Source organism: Triturus cristatus, chromosome 10 (assembly GCF_964204655.1).
Source record: "Triturus cristatus chromosome 10, aTriCri1.1, whole genome shotgun sequence".
NCBI classification, from domain to species: Eukaryota; Metazoa; Chordata; class Amphibia; order Caudata; family Salamandridae; genus Triturus; species Triturus cristatus.
The window spans coordinates 494,332,050-494,358,278 of record NC_140593.1 but is presented as its reverse complement, the minus strand read 5'-3'; the positions used below and the strand labels follow the sequence as shown (position 1 = coordinate 494,358,278).

Below are 26,229 nucleotides of genomic sequence, written 5' to 3'. Positions count from 1 at the left end.
AAATTGATCAGGCGGCCAAGAAGTCCTTCTCCTCAGGAAGTATGGCGCTGAAATCATCTAATGCCACATGCTTGCTGGGGCGTTATGTTCATGCCTTGATGGACTCTATTAAATCTTTGGCCCCTAAGTTGCCTGAGGGGGATAAGTCATCCTTCTTGGAGGTTGTTGCGGACACTCAGGCGGCTGCCAGGCAGGTGATCCAGTCTGGGCTGGATACGGCGGACTCGGTGGCGAGAATTATGGGGTCATCTATAGCCGCAAGGAGGCAGGCTTGGCTCCGTTCCTCTGGATTCTCAGCAGATGTTCAGGCCACGTTGGTTGATCTGCCATTCGACAGACAGAAACTGTTTGGGGAAAAGGCAGACTCTGCCCTTCAACGATTTAAGGACAGCAGATTGACGGCAAAGTCCTTGGGTCTGCAGGCTCCTGCTAGGGGTACAGCTTTTCGAAAGTTTAGGGGATTCGGAAGAACATCCTTTCGCTCCTTCCGACAGCCCCAGCAGCAGCAGCAACAACAGCAGCAGAATCCCCTCTATAGGTCCTATAGAGGGAAGCAAAGGGGTCGGAGAGGTTCTGGACGCAACTCTTCTTCTTCCTCCTCCTCCTCTGCTCCAAATGAGGCTTCAGGGAAGCAGCCCTAGATCCCCCATCCCGGATCATGTAAGACCTGTGGGGGGTCGGGTGTCCTACTTTCTACGGGGTTGGAAATCTGTTACAACCGACCTTTGGGTTTTGAACCTCGTAGAGACTGGGTACGCCCTTCCCTATCGGGAGTTTCCTCCCCCTTACCCTCCTTGCCAAGGTTATTGCTCAGAAGACCATCTGCTTCTCCTGCAGAAAGAAGTTCTAGCCTTGCATCAGAAGGGTGCAATAGATGTGGTTCCGGAGCAGGAAAGGGGTCAGGGATGCGACTCCCGGTATTTTCTGATTCCCAAAAAGGACGGCAGATTGCGTCCGATTCTGGACCTCAGAATCTTGAATTTTTACCTGAGACAGGAGAAATTCAAGATGCTGACCCTTGCGCATGTTCTTCAAGCGTTGCAGCAAGGAGACTGGATGGTGTCGCTCGACTTACAGGACGCGTACTTCCATGTCCCAATCCTGAAGTCGCACAGGAAGTATCTCCGTTTTACGGTTGGGTCGCAACACTACCAATTTGCGGTCCTCCCGTTTGGTCTTAATACCGCACCTCGAGTCTTCACAAAGGTGATGGCAGTGGTGGCTGCTCATCTCAGGAGGTCGGGGATCCCGGTTTTCCCTTACCTGGACGACTGGCTTCTGAAGGCAGAGTCCCCAGAGATAGTGCAGCGTCATCTGCAGGTGACATCTCAGCTGTTATTCGACTTGGGTTTTTCGATCAATGTGCCCAAATCTCACCTGGTGCCCTATCAACGCAACCTGTTTATAGGGGCAGTACTGGACACTACTGTGTGTCGAGCATTCCCTCCTCCTCAAAGGATTCTCGACATTCAGGAGATGGTCCCTTTATTCCACAGTGGAGCGGTTGTTCCAGTTCTGAAGGTCCTTCGCCTGCTCGGTCTGTTTGCCTCCTGCATTCTGTTGGTCAACCACGCACGCTGGCACATGAGGGCGCTCCAGTGGTATCAGCACAACGGGGATCTCAGGGAGTCAATCAAGATCTCCAGAGAAGCTGCAGCGGATCTGTCTTGGTGGAGCGTAAAGGGCACAAGGAAAGCCCTTCCATCTACCTCCATCGGTGGCCACAGTGATAACGGATGCATCCACTTTAGGGTGGGGTGCTCATCTGGGGGATCTGGAGATCAAGGGTCTTTGGTCTCCAGAGGAAAGGTTGCTTCACATCAACCTTCTGGAATTGCGGGCGATTCGTTTGGCGCTCAAGGCCTTCCTCCCTTCCCTTCGCGGTCAGTCGATTCAAGTCCTGACAGACAACACGACCGCGATGTGGTATGTCAACAAGCAGGGAGGAGTGGGGTCTCTTTGTCTATGCAGAGAGGCCTTACGTCTATGGTCCTGGGTTCAGGACCATCGGATTTGTCTGATGGCAAATCATCTGGCCGGGGTGTTGAACGTGCGTGCGGACAGTCTCAGTCGGCAGTTCTCCGCCGACCTCGAGTGGAGGCTCCATCCGGAGGTGGTTCTTCACGTCTTTCGGACGTGGGGGTCTCCTCGGGTGGACCTGTTTGCCACTTTCGAGAACGCGCACTGCCCGTCATTCTGCAGTCTCCAGTATCCGATGCAGGGGGCGTTGGGGGACGCCTTTCAGTTGAGTTGGGGTTCGCAGCTCCTTTACGCGTTTCCTCCCATACCCATGATTCCTCGGGTTCTGAGGAAGATTCGCCAAGACCGGGCCCAAGTTATATTGATTGCCCCGGATTGGCCAAGAAGGGTGTGGTACACAGATCTCCTCCACCTCTCCTCGTGCCCTCCGCTCCGTCTCCCTCTGAGGGCAGACCTCCTCTCGCAGTCGGAGGGGCAGGTTCTACACCCCCACCTCCAGAGCTTACACCTTCATGCCTGGAGATTGAACGGGGCAACCTGAGTTCATTCTCTCTCCCGCCTGATGTGGTGGACGTTATTTTATCGGCCAGGCGACACTCCACCAAGTCCGTTTACTCCTACAGGTGGTCTAAGTTTGTTAAATGGTGTGGAGAGAGATCCATTGACCCTTTAAAAGCCCATCTTTCTGATGTGCTTCAGTTTGCTCTTTCCCTGGCTCAGCAGGGCTGTGCTGTGGCCACGGTCGAGGGCTATCTTTCGGCCTTATCGGCTTTTCTATGCCTTCCAGATCAACCGTCACTTTTTTAAATCTCCGGTTGTTCCGAGGTTTATCAAGGGCCTTACAAACATGTTTCCTCCCACTCCATTTGTAATGCCTCAGTGGGACCTTAATCTTGTTTTAACCTTTCTGATGGGGTCCCCATTTGAGCCTCTACATAGCTGTCCTTTGAGGATGCTGTCCTGTAAGGTGGTTTTTCTTGTAGCCATAACCTCGGCAAGGAGGGTGAGTGAGCTTCAAGCTCTTAGTTCTAAACCCCCGTTTTTAACCTTGCATGCTGAAAGGATGGTTCTCAGGACCAGGGCTGCTTTCCTGCCAAAAGTTGTCACTCCGTTTCATTTGGGGCAGTCCATTACTCTCCCTGTTTTATATCCTCCTCCTCATCCTTCCAAAGAGGAGGAAAGGCTTCATCGCCTGGACCCAAAGAGAGCTGTAAGCTTTTACTTGGACAGAACGAAGGACTTTCGTCTGGACGATCAGCTCTTCGTGGGTTATGTTGGACATTCCAAAGGAAGAGCGGTGCACAAGCGCACGTTGTCGAGATGGATTATCCTTGCCATCAAGATCTGCTACGCCCTGGCTGGTAAGACCCCTCCTGAGGGCATTAGAGCTCATTCAACTAGAGCTAAGTCATCTACATCTGCTTTGACCCGGGGTGTTCCTGTGGCAGACATTTGTAAAGCCGCGACTTGGGCCTCCCTCCATACCTTCGCAAAGCATTATTGCTTGGACTTAGAGTTGAGGAGGGAGGTCCACTTTGCGCGCTCTGTCTTGCAAGACTTTCTGGTTTAGGAAGGTGGGCACCCTCCTCCGGGAGTGGGGACTGCTGTGGTAATCTATTCACAAGGTGAGGAATCCACTGGCAGATGTATCCATCAGAAGAACAAGTTACTTACCTTCGGTAACGCTTTTTCTGGTGGATACAGTATCTGCCTGTGGATTCCTCACTGACCCACCCGCCTCCCCGTTGTCCACCTTTGTATACCATGAAAGAGGTCTTGTGGGAATGTTTTGATATTTTCTTGTGCATTTGTAGGCAATGCTGGTTTGTTTAGCATTCCTTTTATTTGTATGCTGTGTATATATGTTGGTATACTGTATACTTGGAGTTGTCGTTGGTTCACCTGTTCGCCTCGAAGGCATGGAAAAAATGGGTGGAACTGACGTCATCACGCCGACGTGGGCTTCTTATGGCTCCGGTGACGTCGTACGGAGTCGCGTGCGGAGCCGATGCATTGTGACGTCGCACACGTCGGCGTGGAGTGCTGGGAATGAAAAGTTCCGTGGAATGCTGGCGCAGAGGATATTCACAAGGTGAGGAATCCACAGGCAGATACTGTATCCACCAGAAAAAGCGTTACCGAAGGTAAGTAACTTGTTCAGTAGAACCTGTTCCTTCATCACAACGAGACAAAGGGCTGTATTAAAGATTCTTTCTCGTCAAAAAGAAAGACAAGAATGAGTTCAGACCCATTCTCGATCTAAGGAAGGCCAACAAATGGATTCGGAGAGAAAGATTCCAGATGTTAGCATTACACCAGATCTATCCTCAACTACATCAAGAGGATTGGTTATGAGCAATAGATCTTCAAGACGCATACTTCCCCATCCCCCATAGCTTGATTCACTGGAATCAATCTATCCTGGCTGAAGAGGGGTGAAACCCCGAAACCGGTCCTAGGATGCTTGTTTCCAGTTCAGAGAGAACCTGGCTTGGCAGTTCGGGCTGGACTGTTCCCATGAGGCACAGGGTCAAGACTGATTTGCATATGGCTGGGTTTAAACTGGAATGGAATGGTGAGCAAAAAAACGATGGATTTAGGCCCAGATCTCTGTACTGTCGTTCCTCTGACCCCGGCAGTTCTCATCAAGCTCTCTCAATCACGGGCTAAGATGATTCTCATAGCCCCGGAATGGCCACGTCCATGGTGGTTCACAGACCTCCTTCACTGGTCTGTCCGTCCAAATCTCCGGCTGCCATGCAAAACACACTTACTAACGAAGTTTGGAGGACAGATGGTGCACCCCAACCTCTCCTCTTTGAATTTGGAGCATGGCTCCCGAGCTAGTGCAGTATGGACACTTGAACTTACCTCAAAACTGCATGGACATTCCTAAGGAAGCAAAGCGGCCATCCACACGCTCGGCTTATGCTCATAAATGGAAGAGATTCTGTATTTGGTGCTCATCTAGGAAGGAGGACCCTAGCACTCGCCAGGAAGATGTCATCCTTCCATACTTGCTGCATCTAGCACGATCTGGCCTCCAATTTTCTTCCATTAAGGTTTGCTTGGCATCCCTAACTGCTTACTGGAAATACCCTTCACAAACTTCCCTTTTCAGAATTCCTGTCATTAAAGATTTCTTGGAGAGTTTGTAAAAGTTCTTATCCTCCCATTAGAAGTCCTTCCCCTCCTTGGGAGCTTAATGTGGTTCTTTCTCGGCTAATGTAAGAGCCCTTTGAACCCGTTCACAGGGCTACTCTTCAGCATCTGTCTTGGAAGACAGCTTTCCTTGTAGCTATCACCTGCGCTCGCAGGGTTAGCAGAATCCAGGCACTTTGCTGTCAAGAACCATACACAGTTTTCCATACATCTAAAGTGGTTGAGGACTCCTCCGAAATTCCTTCCTAAGGTAATTGCGGATTTCCATGTAAACCAGACTTTTTTCTTGCCTGCTTTTTTCCAACATCCATCTTCTCCAGTGGAGATCACTTTATTCCCTGGATGTCAGAAGGGTTTTGAAATTCTATCTGGACAAAATTAAGGATATATGGAGAGGGATCCGTTATTTGTAAACTATGGCTATCTCCGTACAGGTCTAGCGACTTTTAAACAATCCATTTCAAGATGGATTGTCTCTTGTATTTTACTCTTGCTTCGCAATATACCCATTTCGGAGATTTGTAAGGCAGCTACCTGAAAGTCAGTCCATACATTCACAAGACACTACTGCCTGGACTCTAATGCCAAGACAGACGCTCAAGTAGGGCAGGCTTCCCTTCGGAACCTCTTCGCTTAAACTTGCAGTTTAATTCGCTGTCTCATCCACTGCGACTATTTTATAGGGATGGGCTTACGAGTCTATTCAAGTGCTTGTGACTGACTATACATGCAAATCCCCTACAAGAGAAGGAATAGTTTCTTACCTGTAACTTCAGTTCTCTTGCAGGGGTATCTCCATGATAAGTCATAAGCAACCCTCCCTCCTCCCTGGTGGAATAGACAGATGTATCCATTATACGGAATAGGAATTCACTTATCATCGCCTTCTAAAAACTCAAGTAACTGCCACTGGCTGTGCATCATGGGATGCTAGTTGTCTCTGGGGTTTGCTTAAAGGCACAGTGTCTAGTTTAAGACATATAATGGCAGCCTATGGGGGCTACTCTGTCCCATCTTTTCATCTCTATCATGAAAAAAGGAGTTTTGTGAAGGGGAGTTTTCTGTGTGTTAAACACTATAAAAAATTGCACAAAACGTAGTATACTTGCTATTTTTTTCACTTCAACATGAAGTTGTGGCCACTGTAGCCTATTTAGTTAGGCTGCATTATTGTCTTTTCTATCTCTAAAGTGTCTTTGCTGGCCTTCCTGAAGAAAGGCGAAAAATATCCACGTAAGAAGATATATCTAAAGAAGTGCCCCGGGGTCCCGGCACGTGGGCGGCACTATTCAAGTGCTTATGACTTATCATGGAAATACCCCTGCAAGAGAGCTGGAGTTACAGGTAAGAAAATATTTCATCATGTGCTTGTCCACTGACCAATCCAGTGCTTAATTTGAGCCAGTGGTTTCTGGTGCTCTGCACCAGCACTTAATTGTCAAAATCAGCACTCATCGCAGTCTGCCACGTGGTGGTGTTTGTTTAATTTAGAAATTAGTGCAACAACATTTGTTTATTCATTCAATATACATTACAATATGACTAAAACCTTTATCACAAAACCATTCATGTTGCTTTAGGGGCCAGGAAAAGTCTGAATTGTCACACCTTGTAGGAGTGTGGTGGTTAGTAGTTGTGTTGGTACTGTCATTTAGCAGCGCTGGCAGGGGCAATGGGTGGTGCAAGCTGGAGTGGCCTCCTGTCGATGGCCCAGGCACTTATTATTTTACAGTGTGAGCACTGGACCAGTCCTAGATTCTGCACTTTCTTTTGTTCAGAAGCATATTGACCCATATGTCCTGAGGCTGAGATCTTCGTTGGGCTAGTTACGCATTCTGATATTACTTAAAACATAATTAGGCAATTGTTACTTCTCTGCTCTAGCATTTGGCGCCAAGAGACCATGTTATTCTCTTGTGTGGCTAGACAAACTATCTCCGTAGGCTTCCATTTTCAAACCTAAGCTGCAAATTTTGACATGTCTATGGATGTCGTGTATGATCTAATTCTTTTTTGTAGAGCACTCCATGACCCTAACTAGGATGTCATGGCATGCAAAATAAGGATTCCTAAACGTGCACAAAAATTCCAAAGCTACCAAACGCCACTAGACTCGAGGAAACATGTTTTCAACTGCTTTCTGAATTTTAGTAGATCTGATTCAGAGCGAAGGTACAGGGCAGCATATTCCACCTAGCATCAGACGCAGTAGAAAATATTCTGTTGCCCATAGATTTTAGGTCAGATTTTGGGGGTCACAAAAAGCTATGCAGATCCTAAGTCACAATATACTATGCTGTAGTGGTGATCTATTGGAAAGATCAATCACTTTATGAACTAAACAGAGTGATTTAAAAGGGAGTGCTCCTTTCTTCGGCAGCCAGTGTAAAGACGCTAAAACAGGGAAGCTAGTGGAAGGCTGTGAACCCCACCTCCAAGTACCGCAGGAGGCAGTTATCTTAGTTATTTCGGATTGATCGATGAAATGGTAGTATCCGGATCGGTTCTATTTGCCATTGCAGCCAAACAGGAGGCATCTGTGCAGTCAGTGCCTGCTCACCATGACTTCGGGCAAGATCTTCCACCCCTCTCTGCAGTTGATGAGTTTGGCTGTCTGACTCCTGAATGTCTGCAGTCTGAGTTTCGTGACTGAATCCAAACAACTTTCAACTCTATCATCATATTCTTTCATGCAGAAGAAGTTCTGCATCTTTTTTTTCACGAAACTGGTGGACCCAAGAAGTTGCTAGGATGTAACACATCCTCCCTTATCTTAATTTGGATTAATCTGGACTTCATTTTTCTTCAATTAAAGTACATCCGGCTGCCTCTACAGCTTATAGGAAAAGTCCACCTTGACATTCTTTTTTTGTCACCGTTCTGGTGGAGAAAAAACAATCACACTCTCAAAGTCTTTCTGCTCACTAAAGACCCTCTTCTCCCTGGTGACTAAACAGTGTACTTTTAAAAATTATGGGCCCTCCATTTGACTCTATCTACAAATACAAGGCACAAAAACTATCATAGAACGTAGCTGTTCTTTGGCTATTTTCCTAGCTCTAAAGATGAATGAGCTTCAGGCTCTACACAAGGATGAACCTTGTAAGGTATTCCATGACAGTAAATAATTCTTACAAACTCATCTTTCTTTTCTACATCATGAAAGCAGCAACTACAGACCATTTTTCTCCAGCCAGTTGGCCTTTCCCAATCCTTGTTTTACCCCCAGATATATAGAGCATTTACTACATTATGCCCGCATCCCACACATTTTAATGTACATCACCCTAATATTTTACAATCTCTGTAAGCTATAAAATCTTTGAAATAATTAAGATTACTAAAGTTCAATCAAACCATTTCCCTTACAACTTTTATCTCAGACACTTACTTGCTTGGAAAATGATCTCTCCTACATTAGATGTTAAAAGGGCCTAAAATGCTTCTTGGACAAGACCGATAATCTCGGGTAATCTGAACAACTGTTTGTCAGCCATAAAGCAGTTCACACAGGCACAGCATCCTCAAAGCCAACCATAGCTGGGTGTATAGTATTTAAGTGTATACTTCTAAGAAGCAAGCAGGCCTCTTCTGAGGATGTCTAAGGCCATCTCCACAAGAGGGAAAGAGGACACTTCTGCTGTCATTAGAAATGTTCCTGTACCAGATATTTGCTAAGCCCCTTATTGCAAATCTTTGCATACATTTGATAAGCACTATTGTGTTGATTATCGCAGTCTCCGAGAATCCAATTACAGAGAAATAAAACTTACTTGTTAGCTTAGTTCTCTGTCATTAGTATTCCCTCCTGCTTCACTGGATTCCAAATGCATATACTTGGATAATTTAAAAGGTTTCAAATTTTATCGGCCATCCTGACCCAGTATTTGCAATATATGAGGGCTGACAGTCTTTTAGAACTAGCAAAGCTGCAGTGTCAAATTAGCGTTATGTGCATTGGAATATATAATACCTACCTAGATGGTACCTTAAAAATAGTGGTGATTTCAGCCATATCACCTGTTTGAAAATTCTATCCACGAGTATAATTATCAATGTCCGAAAGTAGAGGTTAGAAAATGTTGCCTTCAGTAAGTATGTTTTCTTTCATTTTTATTGATTTTTCATATTAGAAATATACCGCTAAATAGTGTTCCATTATTTGCCTGCACATGCAAAGAGGTATTCCTTCACTTTTGAATTAAAAGAGCTTACCAATGACTGATACGTAGGATTACAGGTAAGTAACATTTCTTTGTTCCTCTTCAAAAAAGTATTTTAAAACACTGCTATGAGACCCTAGTCTGTATAACTTTAGTATCACCATCTATCAACAGCCCCTTTTTAGCATGCTTGCCTCATTCTCCACCTTTCATAATAGGGTAATTAAGGCAATGGACAACAGGAAGCCAGATTTGCAATGTACTGCAAATTTGTGGTACTTGCCCTGCCTATAAATCTTTTTACAAATGTACACCATCTGTGAAGCAGGTTCTACCTTCTAAGTTGGAAATAGCTAGTCGGATAGGGCAATCATCACAAAGGTAACTTTTCTATCCGGGGTTCAGCATTGTCCAACTAATTTAAATAAATAACTTTATATTCAATATAATGAACTGGTATTGTTAATGTTGTTTGTCTAATCATTTCAGGCCATTGATATTAAAAAAGGGAAAGACAGCAAGCACCCAATGTTCAAAAGGCTAATTCACACACAGATGGATGTGTCTACCATTCATGAGGTAATTTCCATTCCTTCTGTTAACAATTGTAGTGCATAATGTGACAGTTTCTTCATACATCTGTTCCATATAGTAGTGCCAAGGAACTCTTTGACTGATAATCTTTGTGGACATGTGTATGTCTGATAATTGACACCTGCCTCTGATTCGCTCATTACGTCTTAATACATTTTCCTCATCAAAGTCCTTTCACAGCTTTGAGGTGATCTCATGAGACAAGCACCTTGTTACCCAAATGAAGCAATCTGAGCTTTACATGCTGTTCTAACCTACCCCACCTCTAGAGGTGGGCCGTAAAAAGTCACTTTTCTCAACAACCTTTCTGTTTGTCTAGCTTGTGCTGACAGACTGTCCACGTGATGCTCGGGAGGGAGATAAATGACTTCACCTGTTCTTCTCTGGACCAAACATCCTCCTTTGAAATGAGGAGTAGAGACTCTACCCATAACACTAGCTGAGCTGCAGTATGAAGAGTCGGTTGTTTGTAAATAACGCCCACTGTTACCAAAGGTGTTTTGTGATCAGTAAGACTGAATCAGCAGGCTGGGGCAGGATGGGGAGTTGCTTCTGGCCTAGTCCCCCTTTGATTTGGAGGGACATGGATATGTGAGCGTTGTGGAACATTCACATTTTCTGTTAACGCTGTATGTATTTGTGTTTGGTATTGTTTAGTAATGAATCCTATTGGATGGTGGTGGGAACCTTGCGTATAACTGACTAATATATTGTTCAAGTCATAGGTACTCTCAAACATTTTCCCAGTTGCCAAAAAGTTTGGTGTGTGTTTTGACAAAGAGCTGCATTACTACCAGTAGGGTAGGGGTCAGGGGGGCGGGAGGGGTGCATGAGGGGTTAGCTGTAAGGTGGGTGTAGGGGAAGTGAAAAATATACATCTAGTGGCTACATTGCACAATGTGAAACAAGAAAACCTGGGATTAATCCCAGCTTCCCCACTTAACCAAATTGTGTGATCCTAGCCAATTGTTTTATTTCTCCTTCCCTCTTTTTTTTCTTCATTATCACATATAAGAGGACCTTGAAATACATGATTTCAGGATATGTGTTGTAAAATCCTTCTCCTGTGTTTTATTTAATAAGCTCAGTTATTTATGTATAATAGGAATGCAGACCACCCAAAGAGTGCACATAGCAACTGCCTTGCCTCTTAGTTCATTGTGAGCATTGTTGTCAGTGGAAGGGGGAGGGGGGTCAATGAATGTTTCTAACTCCTTGTTTGAAAACTATCACTTAAAAATTACTTCTCTATGCCCTGAAAATCTTGTATACTAAGTTGAAATGGTTCTGCCTGTTAATGAAATTGTAACGCCCTGAACGTCTCAGGATCGTTTAACAGACACGATAATGAGAACGCAACCACTTGTGAAGGTTTAGTTATTTTAATGAAGGCAAAAATAATACAAGGAATAAACAAAGGTTATAGTCACTGGAATCCTCCAGGCTAAGTACGTTACCAGCCCACAGCACGGATGGTCCTAACCGTCCTCTGCATATACGCCGATCCCGGCGTATGCCAACAGAGGGCAGAAATGAAATGGCCGACAATGCCAATCGGTAGGCTGTGAGGGGCACGAAGAGTGTTGGGGAGAATCGAGGAGTCAGGGAAACACCCAGCCGGGGTCTCTACCTGAAGGGAGCAGCCGCTCAACCTCTTCCTCAGACTGCACCGGGACGCGGAGTCACCTCCTGGTGATGCGTCACCGATACCCCAATCACAAGCAAAGAAGACTGAACCGAGAGCAGCCGCTCGATCGATCCTGTGGACTTCCGAGTCTGTAACGCGGCAAACACCTCCTGGTGTGCGTTACAGCTGGCAGTCCCTGTATCTCTGGTCGGGCTGGGAGTTACGACTCCAACCAGCAAAAGCGCCACTGCGCTTTGACTCAGCCGAGTCAAAAAGCGAAGCTCAATGGTTATCCGGTAGAGCTTCCGGGTCCTTCACAGGTGACGATGGGGCAAGACACGGCCCAGGGAGTAACGACTCGACCTACCTCCGTTCTTGCTTTACTGGAGCACCACTCCGGAACACTGCTCTTCACTAAGCAGGTACGTCGGTGTAAACACAATATCCGACAGCGTTGTACCTCCCGGTTCCTCCCTTTATAGGGCGTGTTGTCCTTGAGTTATGTAACAGCTCTCCTGTTTACATAAGGGCGTGTTTTCCTTGAGTTATGTAACAGCTCTCCTGTTTACATAACGGCGTGTTTCCTTGAGTTATGTAACAGCTCTCCTGTTTACATAAGGGCGTGTTTTCCTTGAGTTATGTAACAGCTCTCCTGTTTACATAAGGGCGTGTTTCCTTGAGTTATGTAACAGCTCTCCTGTTTACATAAGGGCGTGTTTTCCTTGAGTTATGTAACAGCTCTCCTGTTTACATAAGGGCGTGTTTTCCTTGAGTTATGTAACAGCTCTCCTGTTTACATAACCTCTCAACCGCTAAGCATCCTGGGAGATGTAGTCCGTTTTCGCTGGTTACCGTTTTCCTCCCCTCGCATGACAGGAATTCTTGACAGAAATAGACTTTTTTAATTCTGAAGATACTTTATTTTGTTTGTACACTTTTTCTGCAAGAGGCCTTTAAAAATCAAGCTGCTCCTAAAATTAAGCTGTGCAGGACATCCTAGTTACTTCCTTTCTTTAACATCAATTAACCTTTAAACAAATGCTTGCCTGTTTATTTAGCATCTTTTTGATTTTAGTGCTGGGTCCAGTAAACAACAGCCCAGTGCTAGTGTTGACCAGGCGGCTGTATGTAAAGGGTGAGTAAGCCGCATGTGGCCGCTGGGCCGTACTTTGAGTGTCACTGGTTCAAGTAATGGTTCTTATTGGATATTTGCCCACTAGATCATGTCTGGGATCTATGATTTATTTAATCTGTCTGCTTTGGACTTTGTTGGTATCCATAGATTGGTTCACTTCAAAATTTATGAAGGACTGGGAATAGGAAGATCCAGTCGGTGAAATGTGATTACCATACATAATTGAGAATTTAAAACCGCATCTATATGGTTAATTGAAATATTAACAGCTTAAGCTATTAGTCATGTACAGATTAAATTGATGGATCTCATTTTTTTACGTTAATGCCAAAAACTTGGAGCGTGACCATCACCTTCCTGTTGTGTAGCATCCAGTGATACTTAAATGTGTGTACTGTTTTGAGTGGCTTGAGTTAATGATTTTTTTCCATACCAGACTCTTGGTACTCCAATTGGATCTTGATTTCTCGGTCCTTATGAAGTCTGTTAGCTTAAACCTTTGTTAGTCTGTGGCTTGGCTAACTGTAGGGCGTGTGCTCGGCAGAAGGTTTATTTTATAGTTCTCTAAAGCACAGTCGGTTCATTTGTGCACCAGGGTGTCTTGTTAGATTGACTCACCCCAGGGCTAAGGAAGAGATTGTGAGGGGAAATTCTAATTGGACTAATGAGATGCCCAGTTACCTACTTTTAATAGGAATTAATTTGTAGCACAATCAGTTAAGAGTCCACAGATTGACTTGATAAATTGTATTTCCTTACCACATATCAGAAAAAAGCAAATATTACTGTACTTACCTGTTGGATATATTTGATTACCAGATATCACAGGATGTTGAGTATCCAAATTGTCCAGTGTTAGTTCCAACAGTTCGATTTAGGATGACTCCCCACCCCCCTTCAATGGGACCTGTGTCTTCAGTAAAACCAATTCTTTGCAGAGTTGAAGGAGAATGCTTCGTTTGATGCTAAGCTGTTGAAGTGGTTGCAATAGTGGGAGTGCGCAGAGCATCTCCTGGCGGGGTTGGCTGTTTGTATCTGTTCGAGGCATGTGGGCTGCTGAATTCATATCTGTGCATAGATCGCCGCCTAGTGTTGGGTCCGGATGTTTGCACGTTGTTGTCCTGGAAGAGTCTTCGAAGTATCCTGGGATAGGTGACTCCTCCCCTGGACTACAGTGCGCATGGGCATCCTCTCCATCCTCAGATTGTTTTTTTCCGCCATTGGGTTCGGATGTGCTTATCTTGACTCAAGTTAGGAAAAACTTCTTACAGGCCAAAAGGCCTTTAGTTCGCGTCGGTACTGTTCCCGATCGGTATCGATAGTTATTTGTTAGTTTACTAACTTCAAGAACAACTTTTTCGCATCTTACCCGACCATCGACCCGACATCGACGATGGAATCGAGGACACCATTCAAGCGGTGTCCTGTATGCAATGCGAAATATCCCCATGTCGACGTCCACCCGGTGTGCAACAAATGCCTTTCACCGGATCACGACGAGTCCACATGTATGGCCTGTGCCCGATTCCGATCCAAGAAGACTCTCCGGAATCGACGAGCAGCGAGACTTGAAGCGCAGCAAGCGGCACCGGCCCCGACCGACATCTTCAGCGCCGAGGACGAAGAGGTCGAAGAAGTGGAGAACCTACCCTCCAACCCCGCTTCCGAACACGACTCCGGATCGGAAGACACCGAAGAACGACTCTTTCACAGAGACGAAGCCGACACCGAGGTAGGAGACTACAATGAGGCCTTAGGGGCCGAAGAGAGTAGCTCCGGTGACGAGCAAGGCCTACCCATACAGACTGAGGATATCCCAGTGCATCAGTCTATGGCTCCGGTCGAGGGATCGCCTTCGGGCCTTACCCAAGACCTATCCCGCAGTTCTTCGGCCCCGCCCTCTGGCCCGGCCTCGGACATTCAGCGGCAGCCATTACTACCCAAAACGACTGGTTTCCCTTCATCGAAACCGAAACCGAAAGCTGTATTGGTTCATCAGAAACCGAAACTGAAAGTGACACTGGTCGGATCGAAGCCCAACACACCTTCGACGCCAGCCAAACCCGTCGGCACCGACCGCACCAAACGGGACTTCGGTGCCGAGCTTGCAGCAGCCGACGAAAAGCTTCTCCGGCACCGGCCAACATCACTTTTGGCCTGCCACCATCCACGGCCCCAAAACTGTTCGAAATCAGAACACGTGTCACCCACACCAGGATCACACCTGCCGAACGCTCTCCTGCGGAGACGTCACCATCGCACATCATCGATGCCGACACCGGCAGAATGGTGCTCCACAAGAGGAGAATAACTTCCGAGCCAGCTTTGGACTCCTACCGGATCCCGCTAAAGAAAAAGCTGCCAGTGGATTCGGAACCAGTTCTTTACGAACCTCACCATACCTCTTACCAACATCCACAGTCCTTCTCTCCAACACACTCCGAAACCGACGTTCTGGAGGACTACATGGGTGACCACGTCCCCTACCCCGGAGAGATGGACCCTGCAGGCCAACAGGACCCTGACCAGGCTTGGGATGACCCTGTAGACCCGGGTGCACCTATGGATACACAGGACACGCAGCTATATGGCGCAAAAACGTCTCCCACAGAGGACACTGCCGCATTCAACGCCCTGATTGAACGGGCTGCGGCCAATCATGGTGTGCAACTCCACTCTGACACCATCGAGGACGATTTTCTCATGGATACTTTCGCATCCTCAGAAAGGAATATCAAAACTCTACCCATGTTGAAAGGTGTCCTCAAACCAGCAAAGGACATTTTCAAAGAAACCACCAGGGCAAGAGTAATAAACCCCAGGATCGACAAAAAATACAGGTCGGCGCCTGGGGACCCTACCTACATTAGAGGCCAGTTGCCTCTGGATTCCATAGTAGTCGCGAATGCTCGCAAACGGGCGCACTCGCAGACAACAGGGGATGCTCCTCCCCCGGACAAAGAGTCCAAGGTGCTAGAGACCTCCGGCAAATGGGTTGCAGCCCAGGCAGCTAACATATGGCGTATTGCCAATACTCAGGCACTCCTAGCTCGCTACGATCGCGCACATTATGTCACGTTAGAAACATTACTCCAACATCTCCCTGACCAATACAAAGAGGGAGCAGAGATCCTCATCAGGGAGGGACAACTCCTCACGAACGCATCCATTAAGTGTGCACTGGATGCCGCAGATACAGCTGCCAGAGCCATAAACACTAGCGTCATGTTACGACGACACGCCTGGTTACGAATCTCCGGATTCAAACCTGAGGTACAAAATAACATCCTCAACCAGCCGGTCAACCCCGACTACTTATTCGGGCCAGAGGTTGACACCACCCTAGAAAAAATAAAAAAGGACACAGACACTGCAAAGTCCATGGGGGCTCTCCAAACGCAGACCTTTCGGAGCGGCTCCTTTCGTCGCCCCGGAAATAGAGGAGCAGGTAGAGGACAGGGGTCACAGCAAACCTACAACAAAGGAAACACACAAAGTTCCTACGATAAAAATACCGGGGTGGATATCGTGGCTCAAGCACAAAGGGCAGAGGACGCGGATATGGCAACACCAGGTCCTCCCCCAAGAACAAACAGTGACGCCCTCTCCCTTCCTCCCGACCACATAACACCTGTCGGGGGAAGGCTACAAAGGTTCCTGTCCACGTGGAACTCCATCACCACGGACATGTGGGTCAAAGATATTATCAAACACGGTTACTGCCTAGAATTAACCTCAACTCCACCCACAATACCGCCAAAACACCGTCCTATGTCCTCAGAGCACTTAACGCTATTACAGCAGGAAGTGCTAAGTATGCTACAAAAAGGCGCAATAGAGGTCGTACCCGTCCACGAGCAAGGTACTGGGGTGTACTCCCTGTACTTTTTAATACCGAAAAAGGACGGGTCACTCAGACCTATACTAGACCTGAGACCCCTCAACCGCTACATTCTCTCGGAGCATTTCCACTTGCTCACCCTGCAACAAGTCCTACCACTGCTCAAACAGGGAGACTTCCTAGCCACGCTAGACCTCAAAGATGCGTATTTCCACATACCCATTCACCCATCACACAGGAAATATCTCAGGTTCACTATTCAAGGGCAGCACTACCAATTCAAGGTTCTTCCCTTCCGCGTGACAACAGCGCCCAGAGTTTTCACAAAGTGCCTGGCTACTGTGGCCGCACATTTACGGAGGCAACACATTCATGTCTACCCCTACCTGGACGACTGGCTTGTTCAAGCAAAGTCAGCCCAGCAATGTGCCAGCCACATGTCCCGCACCATTCACCTTCTTCACAGTCTGGGGTTCTCCCTAAATTACCCAAAATCCCATCTCCAACCCGCACACGTACAACAGTACCTAGGTGCGACCATAGACACTCTGGCGGCCACAGCTCAGCCGAATTTAGTGAGAATCAACAGCATGCAAATGCTGATTTCCAAGTTCAAACCCCAACACTCCCTTCCCGCGCAAGTGTTCATGCAGTTGATAGGCATGATGGCCTCCTGCATTTTCATAGTCCCACACGCGAGACTACATATGCGCCCGCTTCAGGAGTGCTTAGCACGTCAATGGAATCAGGCTCAAGGGCAACTAAAAGACCTAGTGTTGGTGAGCCGTCGGGCATACAACTCTCTGCATTGGTGGAATCCACAAAACCTTTGCAAGGGCCGACCGTTCCAAGAGCCTGTTCCACAAATAATACTGACAGCGGACGCGTCTCTCCAGGGATGGGGAGCTCATGTACTCAATTACACAGTGCAGGGACTATGGACAACACAACAAAAGAGGATGCACATTAACCTTCTAGAACTGATGGCAATCTTCCTGGCTATAAAAGCATTCAAAGTACACTTGTGCAACAAAGTCGTGTTGATCCGGACGGACAACATGACCGCCATGTACTACATACAGAAGCAGGGAGGAACACACTCTCCACAGTTGTCTCATCTGGCTCAGAGCATGTGGAAGTGGGCCATTCAGAGGAACATGTTCCTCATGGCGGAACACCTCCCCGGCAAGGACAACCAGATGGCGGATCTGCTCAGCAGACACAGCCACCAGATGCACGAGTGGGAGTTACACCCATCAGTACTCCAGCCGTACTTCCAGCAGTGGGGTCATCCAGACATAGACCTATTCGCCACAAGCGAAAACGCAAAATGCCAAAGCTTTGCCGCCAGGTTCCCACATCCGCAGTCGCAGGGCAATGCGATATGGATGAACTAATCCGGCAGATTTGCGTACGCTTTTCCCCCAGCACCACTGATACCGCTGGTGGCACGCAAACTCAGACAACACTCACTGACACTCGTCCTGGTTGCTCCAACGTGGGCACGCCAGCCATGGTACACCACCTTTCTCGAACTTTCCGTGGTGCCGCATCAAAGACTGCGGATCAAACCCGCGCATTTGACGCAGAACCATGGAGAGATTCAGCACCCAGATCCGCAACAGCTGAACCTGGCAATCTGGCTCCTGAAGTCCTAGAGTTTGGCTACCTAAACCTGCCACCTGACTGTATGGACATCATTAAGGAGGCCAGGAGACCCACTACCAGAGCTTGCTATGCAGCCAAATGGAAAAGATTCGTCATTTACTGCAATAATAATGACATTAACCCGCTAGACGCATCCATCCAAAACAAAATTTGTTACCTCTTACACCTATACCGATGCAATCTGGCATACACCTCAATACGTGTCCATTTGACCACAATATCAGCCTATCTCCAGAACAGGCAGCACCTCTCTTTATTCAGAGTGCCAGCCATCAAAGCATTCTTGGAAGGACTCAAACGAGTAATTCCTCCAAGCCACCCACCAGCTCCAATGTGGAACCTCAACTTGGTCCTCACACGCCTGATGGGTCCACCCTTCGAACCTCTACACTCATGCGAGATTCAATTCCTCACCTGGAAAGTAGCTTTCCTAGTAGCAATCACTTCTTTGAGGAGAGTTAGTGAACTCCAGGCACTAACCGTTCAAGAGCCATTTATACAGGTTCACGCCAACAGGGTCGTACTACGTACCAACCCCAAATTCATGCCCAAGGTGATATCGCAGTTCCACATGAATCAAACTATTGAACTGCCTGTTTTCTTTCAAAACCCACAAACTGTCGCAGAAAGAGCACTCCATACACTAGATGTAAAGAGAGCCCTCATGTACTATATCGACAGGACTAAGGTCTTTAGGAAGACTAAACAACTTTTAGTTGCCTTTGCCCCACACCACAAAGGTAACGCTATCTCCAAAGCAGGTATAGCCAGATGGATCGTTAAATGTATTCAAATTTGCTACCAAAAGGCTAAACGCACATTAATGATTCCCCCACGAGCCCACTCAACACGTAAGTTAGGGGCCTCCATGGCTTTCCTGGGAAACATTCCTTTGCATGATATATGTAGAGCAGCCACCTGGTCCACTACACACACATTTACCAAACACTATTGTGTTGATGTGCAATCAAAACAGCAGGCAGCTGTAGGACAGGCTGTTCTCAAAACTCTTTTCCAGACCGCTGCAGCTGGCACTGGTAGCCGCCGCTAATAGGAGGTACTGCTATGTATTCTATGCACAGATATGAATTCAGCAGCCCACATGCCTCGAACTGAATATGCTACTTACCAATATGCATCTGTTCTTGGCATGTAGGGCTGCTGACATTCATATCGCCCTCCCTCCTCCCCGGCGCCTGTAGCAGCTGCAGCTCTCAGAATTACTGTAAGCATGGTCATCACTTTCTGTATCTACTCCATCACTGCCACAATGGCGAAAAACAATCTGAGGATGGAGAGGATGCCCATGCGCACTGTAGTCCAGGGGAGGAGTCACCTATCCCAGGATACTTCGAAGACTCTTCCAGGACAACAACGTGCAAACATCCGGACCCAACACTAGGCGGCGATCTATGCAGAGATATGAATGTCAGCAGCCCTACATGCCAAAAACAGATGCATACTGGTAAGTAGCATATTCATTATCCATTCTAGACAGAAGTGATTCTAGTGATGAATGCATCCCGTCAGAGTTGGAGCATTCACATTCAAGGCCTTAATGTGTAATGTGTTGTGGTCAAAAGGAAAAAAAAAATCCACATAAGTGTTTTGAAGTTACGAGCAATTATATTTGGGCTGACAAGCAGGGGGATGTTGGTTCTTGTGTTCTGAAGCTCCAAACCTCTATCAGTGGGCCTTAGGCAAATTGATCTATTAGCAGTTCATCCACCCGGATGGTAGAAAAAGGCAGCAGAGTTTCTGAGTTGGATGATTTCAGTACATTGCAAGTGGCATCCTTATCCTAAGGATGGCTTTGGAGATTATCAAGATCTGTGAGATTCAGGGCATATATCCTTTCACCCAGTGACAATGTACTGTGTCACCGGTTGTGCTTAAGAGAGTTTCTATGATGAAAGCTGTTTCTCCAGTATTGGATCTTTCATAGATTCACATGCATGTATCATCCTCGTCGTCATAGTGGGAGTCCCAGGGTATACTTATAAAAGCAGTAGCTAATATTACCATGGACTACTCTGCAATAGCCTATCTACTTTCTTTTGTAAAAGAGAACCAAACTTAAGTAGCAGCCAATCAGGCGACAGCACCCTGCAGAACATTCCCAAGAGAGGCTAGGTTACTCCGATTTTCTACCGCACGTCGTGTGACAGGGAGTCTCCCTGAGCTCTGCTCAGTTTTTCTTCAAATTTACCAGATATCGTCTTGAAAATGTCGAATTCTTCAAGGAAAGGCCTTCTCAAGTCTTGTGGATCATGCGGTAAGAAGAGACGGCATGCTGAAGATCCCCATAAGAACTTACCTACTGTCTCTATCCCCAGCATAAAGTAAAGGACTGCAAGATTTGTAGAACTTTCTCAACCAAAAGCCTTAAAGAACAAGAGGGTAGGTTGTTGATTTGCTGCAGAGACTGAAAAATAAGTCTTATATTGTCTCTGATGATGAGAGCTCAACCTCACAGGCCTCAAAAGCAACATCAAATAGGAGAGAGAGATCCCATGAATCTCCTGAGGTTTCTAGAAAAAAGGTTTCCAAAGAGTCTCGTCATTAAGCTGCAGGTCCTCACAAAAAGGAAAGCATTCATTTCCTACTGGCGAGAAAAGCCATCTGACCTCTAAGCACGAAAAAACCTCTTTAGAGCCCTCTATAAAGATTACTCAAAAACCTATATCGCCGACTGAACCATCCTCTGGGTCACCGTCGATGCAGAAATTGCAAAGGATTCTGTTGCGCCGTCGACGGCGGCTCCACCGACGACACTTTCAGCGATGGCTAAGACACCTTCTCCGCCGATAACTTCCACGTCTACGATGTCTTCAAGGACGACAACGTCAACACATTTGTTCCTTCGACGACCACCTCTTCGTCGTCTACGACGATGACAACTGTTCCAGCATCGTTGGCGTTAATGACGACGACTTTGTCCTCTGTTCCTATTATGTCCTCATCAACGACACAGACACCACTGCCGTCGACAAAGCTGACGGCGCTGTATTCTACTCCTATACATAAGCGACCGTCGACGTTACAACCAATGCTTTTATACCTGTCTACAGTGTTCTCGCCAATGAGGTGTTTTATCCAAAATCCTTCAGTGGTTTCACCTTTGCCACCTTCTACATTTTTGGAGGAATCTGATGATGTTGGAATGTTTGGCCCTGCTCACAGTTCCTCTGAGCTTCACGTCAAATATCTGGACGATGATGATGACATCTATGAGGGTTATTATCAACAGAACTTTCACACTCCGCATGCAAAAATGCAATACATGGAGCCTGTTTGTGAGCCCATGGTCCACCTACCTGTTGCATTAGTCCAAGAATTGAAAGACATGCTGCAGGACTAACGTACTCATTTTCCTTCATCGAGTGCCCCTTCACTGCCGCCTCTGACATCTCCTCCACGTATGTCTGAGCCTTATCCTAGAACGTCACCTGTGACGGATAATGTTTTACTTTCGCCGCAACATGATACCTCTGATGATGGGAAGATGGAGGAGGGTGAACCTCAAGGTTGAAGACTAACAGGTAATGAGTGGGAAGACTACGTTATCTCAACACCTGTTTCTCCATCTCCTCAAACAGCGGATTCTCTGCTGGAGGACATTGACGGCTTCCATGCACTGATGGAAAGAAGCAGCTTCTCTCTTTCAATCGTCAATGACTGTCCAGCAGTCTGTGTGCTTTCTTTATGGCTTTAAAGATTTATCTCGAAAGACTGTGAGAGCAATACTCATTCTAGACCATATTTGGGAGGAAGGTGTAAAGGTTATGAAAATCCTTGCTACAGTTATTCCAGTCTTGCCTAGAATAGATAAAAAAATTTAAGGCTCCTGATGATGCGCCAGCATGTCTGGCAGGGCATCCAAAACCAGATTCTGTTATTTCACAAGCTGCACAACAGAGGTCAAGAAATCCTTCAGCGCCTATCACTGCACCACCTGACAAGGAAGAAGGTGCTGCGATAATATTGGCAAGTTTACCGCTAGGGATATTAGGAAGATACGACTGCCAAATGTGGTCTGATATCGCTCTGTACGGTGACCTCCTTCCTGAGGACAAAAGACTAGACGGAAGGAAAATTCTCTTGAAGGTGAGAGATATGCATCAGAGATCATCGATGCTTCTATGGATGTGGCTTCTCTAGTCTTTCGTCAGCTTGCTGGAGGGGCTGTCCTTGGGCGACAAGGGTGGTTGAGAGCAACAGCATTAGGCCCGGAGGTGCAAAGCAAAATACTGGATATGCCTTTAGATGACGATGCGCTTTTTCGTAAGCATTTATCTGAAAGAGACACGTTAGTGATAGATTCCTTACCTTAGAATATCCCCAGGCGTCAGACTGGATCCGGAAAGTTTTCGTCAGCAGTACCCCTGCGCGTCGGCAGGCATCGTCGTACGGCTCTGCTTACGTCGCCGGCGTCGTAGCCACCGAGATGTCGTCGTCAGAGCTACTTTGCTGCGCCCACGCGCGCTGACGTCAGTTCTGTCTTTTTCCACGCAGCAGCGCAGATCCGAGAAACAGCGGTACCCCTAGTTAAAAGTTTTAACTTGGTTTCAGACAACTTGATTTGTCGTGTACTTTACTCCTGGTGCAATAGGGATGCCTGGGTTTAAGTCCTGTAGGGCCTGATGTCGAAACATGTCGGTATCGGACACTCACGACGTGTGTCTCTTATGCTTGGGGCACGCCCATGACCCCGAGGCGTGCCCCGATTGTCGGGCCATGGCAGTGAAAGCTTTGTGGGAGCGTTCCCGAACGTTGTTGGAGGTCCGGCAATCGGTTCCGTGCCGATCGAGGTCCCGATCCCATGGGAGGTCAAGGGTCCGGTCGCGGAGCCATCAGCATCGCTCGTCTGAATCGGGGACAGGTAAGTCTAGGCGCCATCAAAAGTCGAAGAATAGACGTCGCTCTTCCACTACCCCTCACCGGTCGCGGGACATGGTGGAGGGGGCGGGCGGTAACTCCCCTGCGCCTCCGTTGTAGCCTCCCTTGTTGCCTGCGGCCTACCCACCCTTTCCGGGCCCGCACGCGACTTCGGACGAGGTGCAGGCCTTTATGTCGGCCTTGCCCCATTTGTTTGCCCAGCCGGGTCCCTCCGGAGTGCCTTCGGGTCCCGCGGATCCGTCGGAAGGGTTTGCCTCCGTGCCGCTGCCTCTGGCCTCGGCTATGCCTGCACCATACCCTGCGGCGCCTCGGCTCGGGCTTTGGCGCCGGCCCAGGATCCGGCTTCGGTGCGGTGCCGCCGCTGAAGCCGGACGGCGCCGAACAGGGACTGGTATCTTACCCTCCAATTCCATTTCTTGGAGGGGAGTTTATCCCATTTCCCAGGGCACCTCGTCCTTACCGGCCTCTTCAGCAACCGGTGGACAAAGGGAAATACTGGGAGGGGTCTGAGGACCCTCTTGCAGCTCAATGCGAGGATGAGCCTGAGTGAGAAGGCGATGTGGAGGGTCCAGTGGATCTGGATTTCTCTCCACACCCTAGTACTCTGTCCCCTTCTTCTGTGGCCACGGAGGAGGTTGGGACTTTTTCAGTGGTTTTGCTTAGGGCAGCTGAGGCTCTTAACCTCAAGCTCCCTTCTGTACCTAGCAGAACCAATCTCCTGACTGAGGTCCTGCAGCCGCAGTCCTCCTCTGCGGAGCCGTTACTGCCCTTCAATGAAGCGCTTACTGATAACCTGTTGGGCACCTGGATTAAACCCAACACAGGAGTCCCTGTTGACAAGGGTGTGGCGTGACGCCATCGCCGGGCTATCCCAGCTTTCTCACACAATACCCGATGCCTGAGAGTCTGGTTGTCTAGGCTTCTCCCTCGCCGAGTCCGTTCCCTTCTGCTCCTCCGGACAAGGAATCTAAGAAACTGGAGCAATTTGGCATCTGCCAGCTCTGGGTTGCGGGCGGTGAATACTGCGTGCCTGCTAGGCCGCTATTCCCATTCTGTGTGGGACACTGTGGCACAGGTGCTGTCTCAGTGCCCTGTGGAAGCATGGGCGGTTCTCTCCCAAGCCATTACCGAAGGGAGAGATGCTGCAAAATGTACTATTCGTTGTGGGCTTAACACGGCCAATTTTCTCGGTAAGGCACTTTCCACAACTGTGGCGCTCCGTCGTTATGCTTGGCTCCGAACTACTGGCTTCTCTGGGGATGTCCAGAACACCCTGTTGGCAATGCCCTTTGATGGTACATGCCTCTTTGATGATAAGGCAGATAGCACCCTGGAACAATTAAGGACTCTCGGGCTACGGCCCAGTCCTTGGGTCTCGCCACCACGCGTACTCCCTTGGGGTCCGCTTGTCGGTCCTTTCGAGGTCAAGGTCGTGGCGCCCTGGTGCGTTCTTTTCAGACCCGCAAGGCTGTGCAGCCACAGTCTCCGCGCAGCTGCGGACGTGGGACCCGCCGTGGTGGGTCCTGAGGACAGCAGACGGGTCAGTCAACCACCTCCCCTGCTGCCGCCTCTAAACCTTCCTAGTCCGGTGTTTCAGGCCCACCTGATGCCTGTAAGTGGCAGGATTCGCCATCACCTTCCCCCCCTGGCGCTCCATAACCTCGGACAGGTGGGTTCTGCAAATAGTTTGCAGGGGCTACTCCCTCCCCTTCGCATCTACCCCTCCAGTCATGCCACCTCAGTACCACCGCATGTCGGGGGAACACTTGGCACTTCTCCAGCAGGAAGTTACAGCCCTATTGGCCAAGGGGGCCATTGAGCGTGTTCCGACGCCAGAAGTAGGTCGTGGTTGTTACTCCCACTACTTCTTGGTTCCAAAGAAGAACAAAGGTCTGCGCCCTATCTTAGACCTCCAGAACGTCAATCGCTTCCTCCGGAAGGAGAAGTTCAAGATGCTCATGCTTGCTCAGGTCTTATCTCGACGACTGGCTGCTGAAGGCGGGCTCGCCCCAGGCAGTCGTCTCCCACCTCCAGACTACGGCCGACCTCCTGCATTTGCTGGGGTTTTCCATCAACGTGCCGAAGTTGCACCTGATTCCCTCTCAGAAGCTCCTCTTCATCGGAGCAGTTCTGGATATGGCGCAGTTTCGGGTTTATCCTACCGAACAGCGAGTCCGGGACATTCGGGCTATGATTCTGATCTTTCGGCCCTGGTCCTGGGTTTCGGTCAGGAAGACACTGAGGCTGCTGGGCCTCATGGCCTCCTGCATCATGCTGATCGATCATGCTAGATGGCATATGCCGGCTCTGCAGTGGGACCTGAAGTTGCAGTGGACGCAGCATCGGGGGAACCTGTCCGACTATGTCCAGATTTTGGAGGGCACTGCACAGGACTTGCAGTGGTGGCTCACGAACCAGCGTTGGGTCATCAGCAGATCCCTCTCCCTTCCCCAACAGGAGCACACAGTAGTGATGGACGCGTCCCTCCTGGGATGGGGCCGCCACATGGGAGAGGCGGAGATCAGAGGCCTCTGGCGGAGTCCAAGCTCCATATCAACCTTTTGGAGCTCAGGGCGATCCTACTTGCACTCAAAGCATTCCTTCCCTCCGTCAAGGGGAGAGTAGTGCAGGTGTTCACAGACAACACCACCGCCATGTGGTACAGCAACAAACAGGGCGGGGTGGGGTCGTGGACCCTATGTCAGGAAGCTCTACGGCTCTGGACGTGGCTGGAACGTCAAGGCATTTCCTTGGTGGTTCAACACCTGGCAGGTACCCTGAACGCCAGGGCGGATGAACTCAGCCGAAGGTGCATGTTGGATCACAAATGGCATCTTCACTCAGAGGTGGTGCAATGTATCTTTCAGCAGTGAGGAGAACCTTGGTTAGATCTATTCGCCACCGAATAGAACGCGCAATGTCAGCAGTTCTGTGCGTTGGAGTTTCCAAGGCAGCACTCGCTAGGCAACGCTCTTCGTTGCGAGTGGAGTTGCGGTCTAATGTACGCCTTTCCGCCTATACCATTTCTGCCCAGAGTGCTGGAGAAGATCAGGCGCGACCGGGCCCAAGTCATTCTTGTGGCCCCAGACTGGGCACGAAGAGTTTGGTATCCCGAGCGACTCAGTATGAGTGTGGATCCCCCGATCCGACTGCCTCTTTG

The 26,229-nt window shown here is 48.3% G+C and overlaps 1 protein-coding gene across 5 annotated transcripts in view; it reads left to right on the top strand.

Annotated features, from left to right (window-relative positions):
* ZMYND11 (zinc finger MYND-type containing 11) overlaps positions 1 to 26,229 on the top strand; it is a 785,443-nt gene that overhangs the window by 342,821 nt on the left and 416,393 nt on the right. For all 5 annotated transcript variants that reach the window (XM_085631939.1, XM_085631940.1, XM_085631942.1 and 2 more), the window contains one exon: positions 9,795 to 9,884. In XM_085631939.1, coding sequence (XP_085488065.1) covers positions 9,795 to 9,884 — 90 coding nt within the window. The remainder of the gene's footprint in view (positions 1 to 9,794; positions 9,885 to 26,229) is intronic.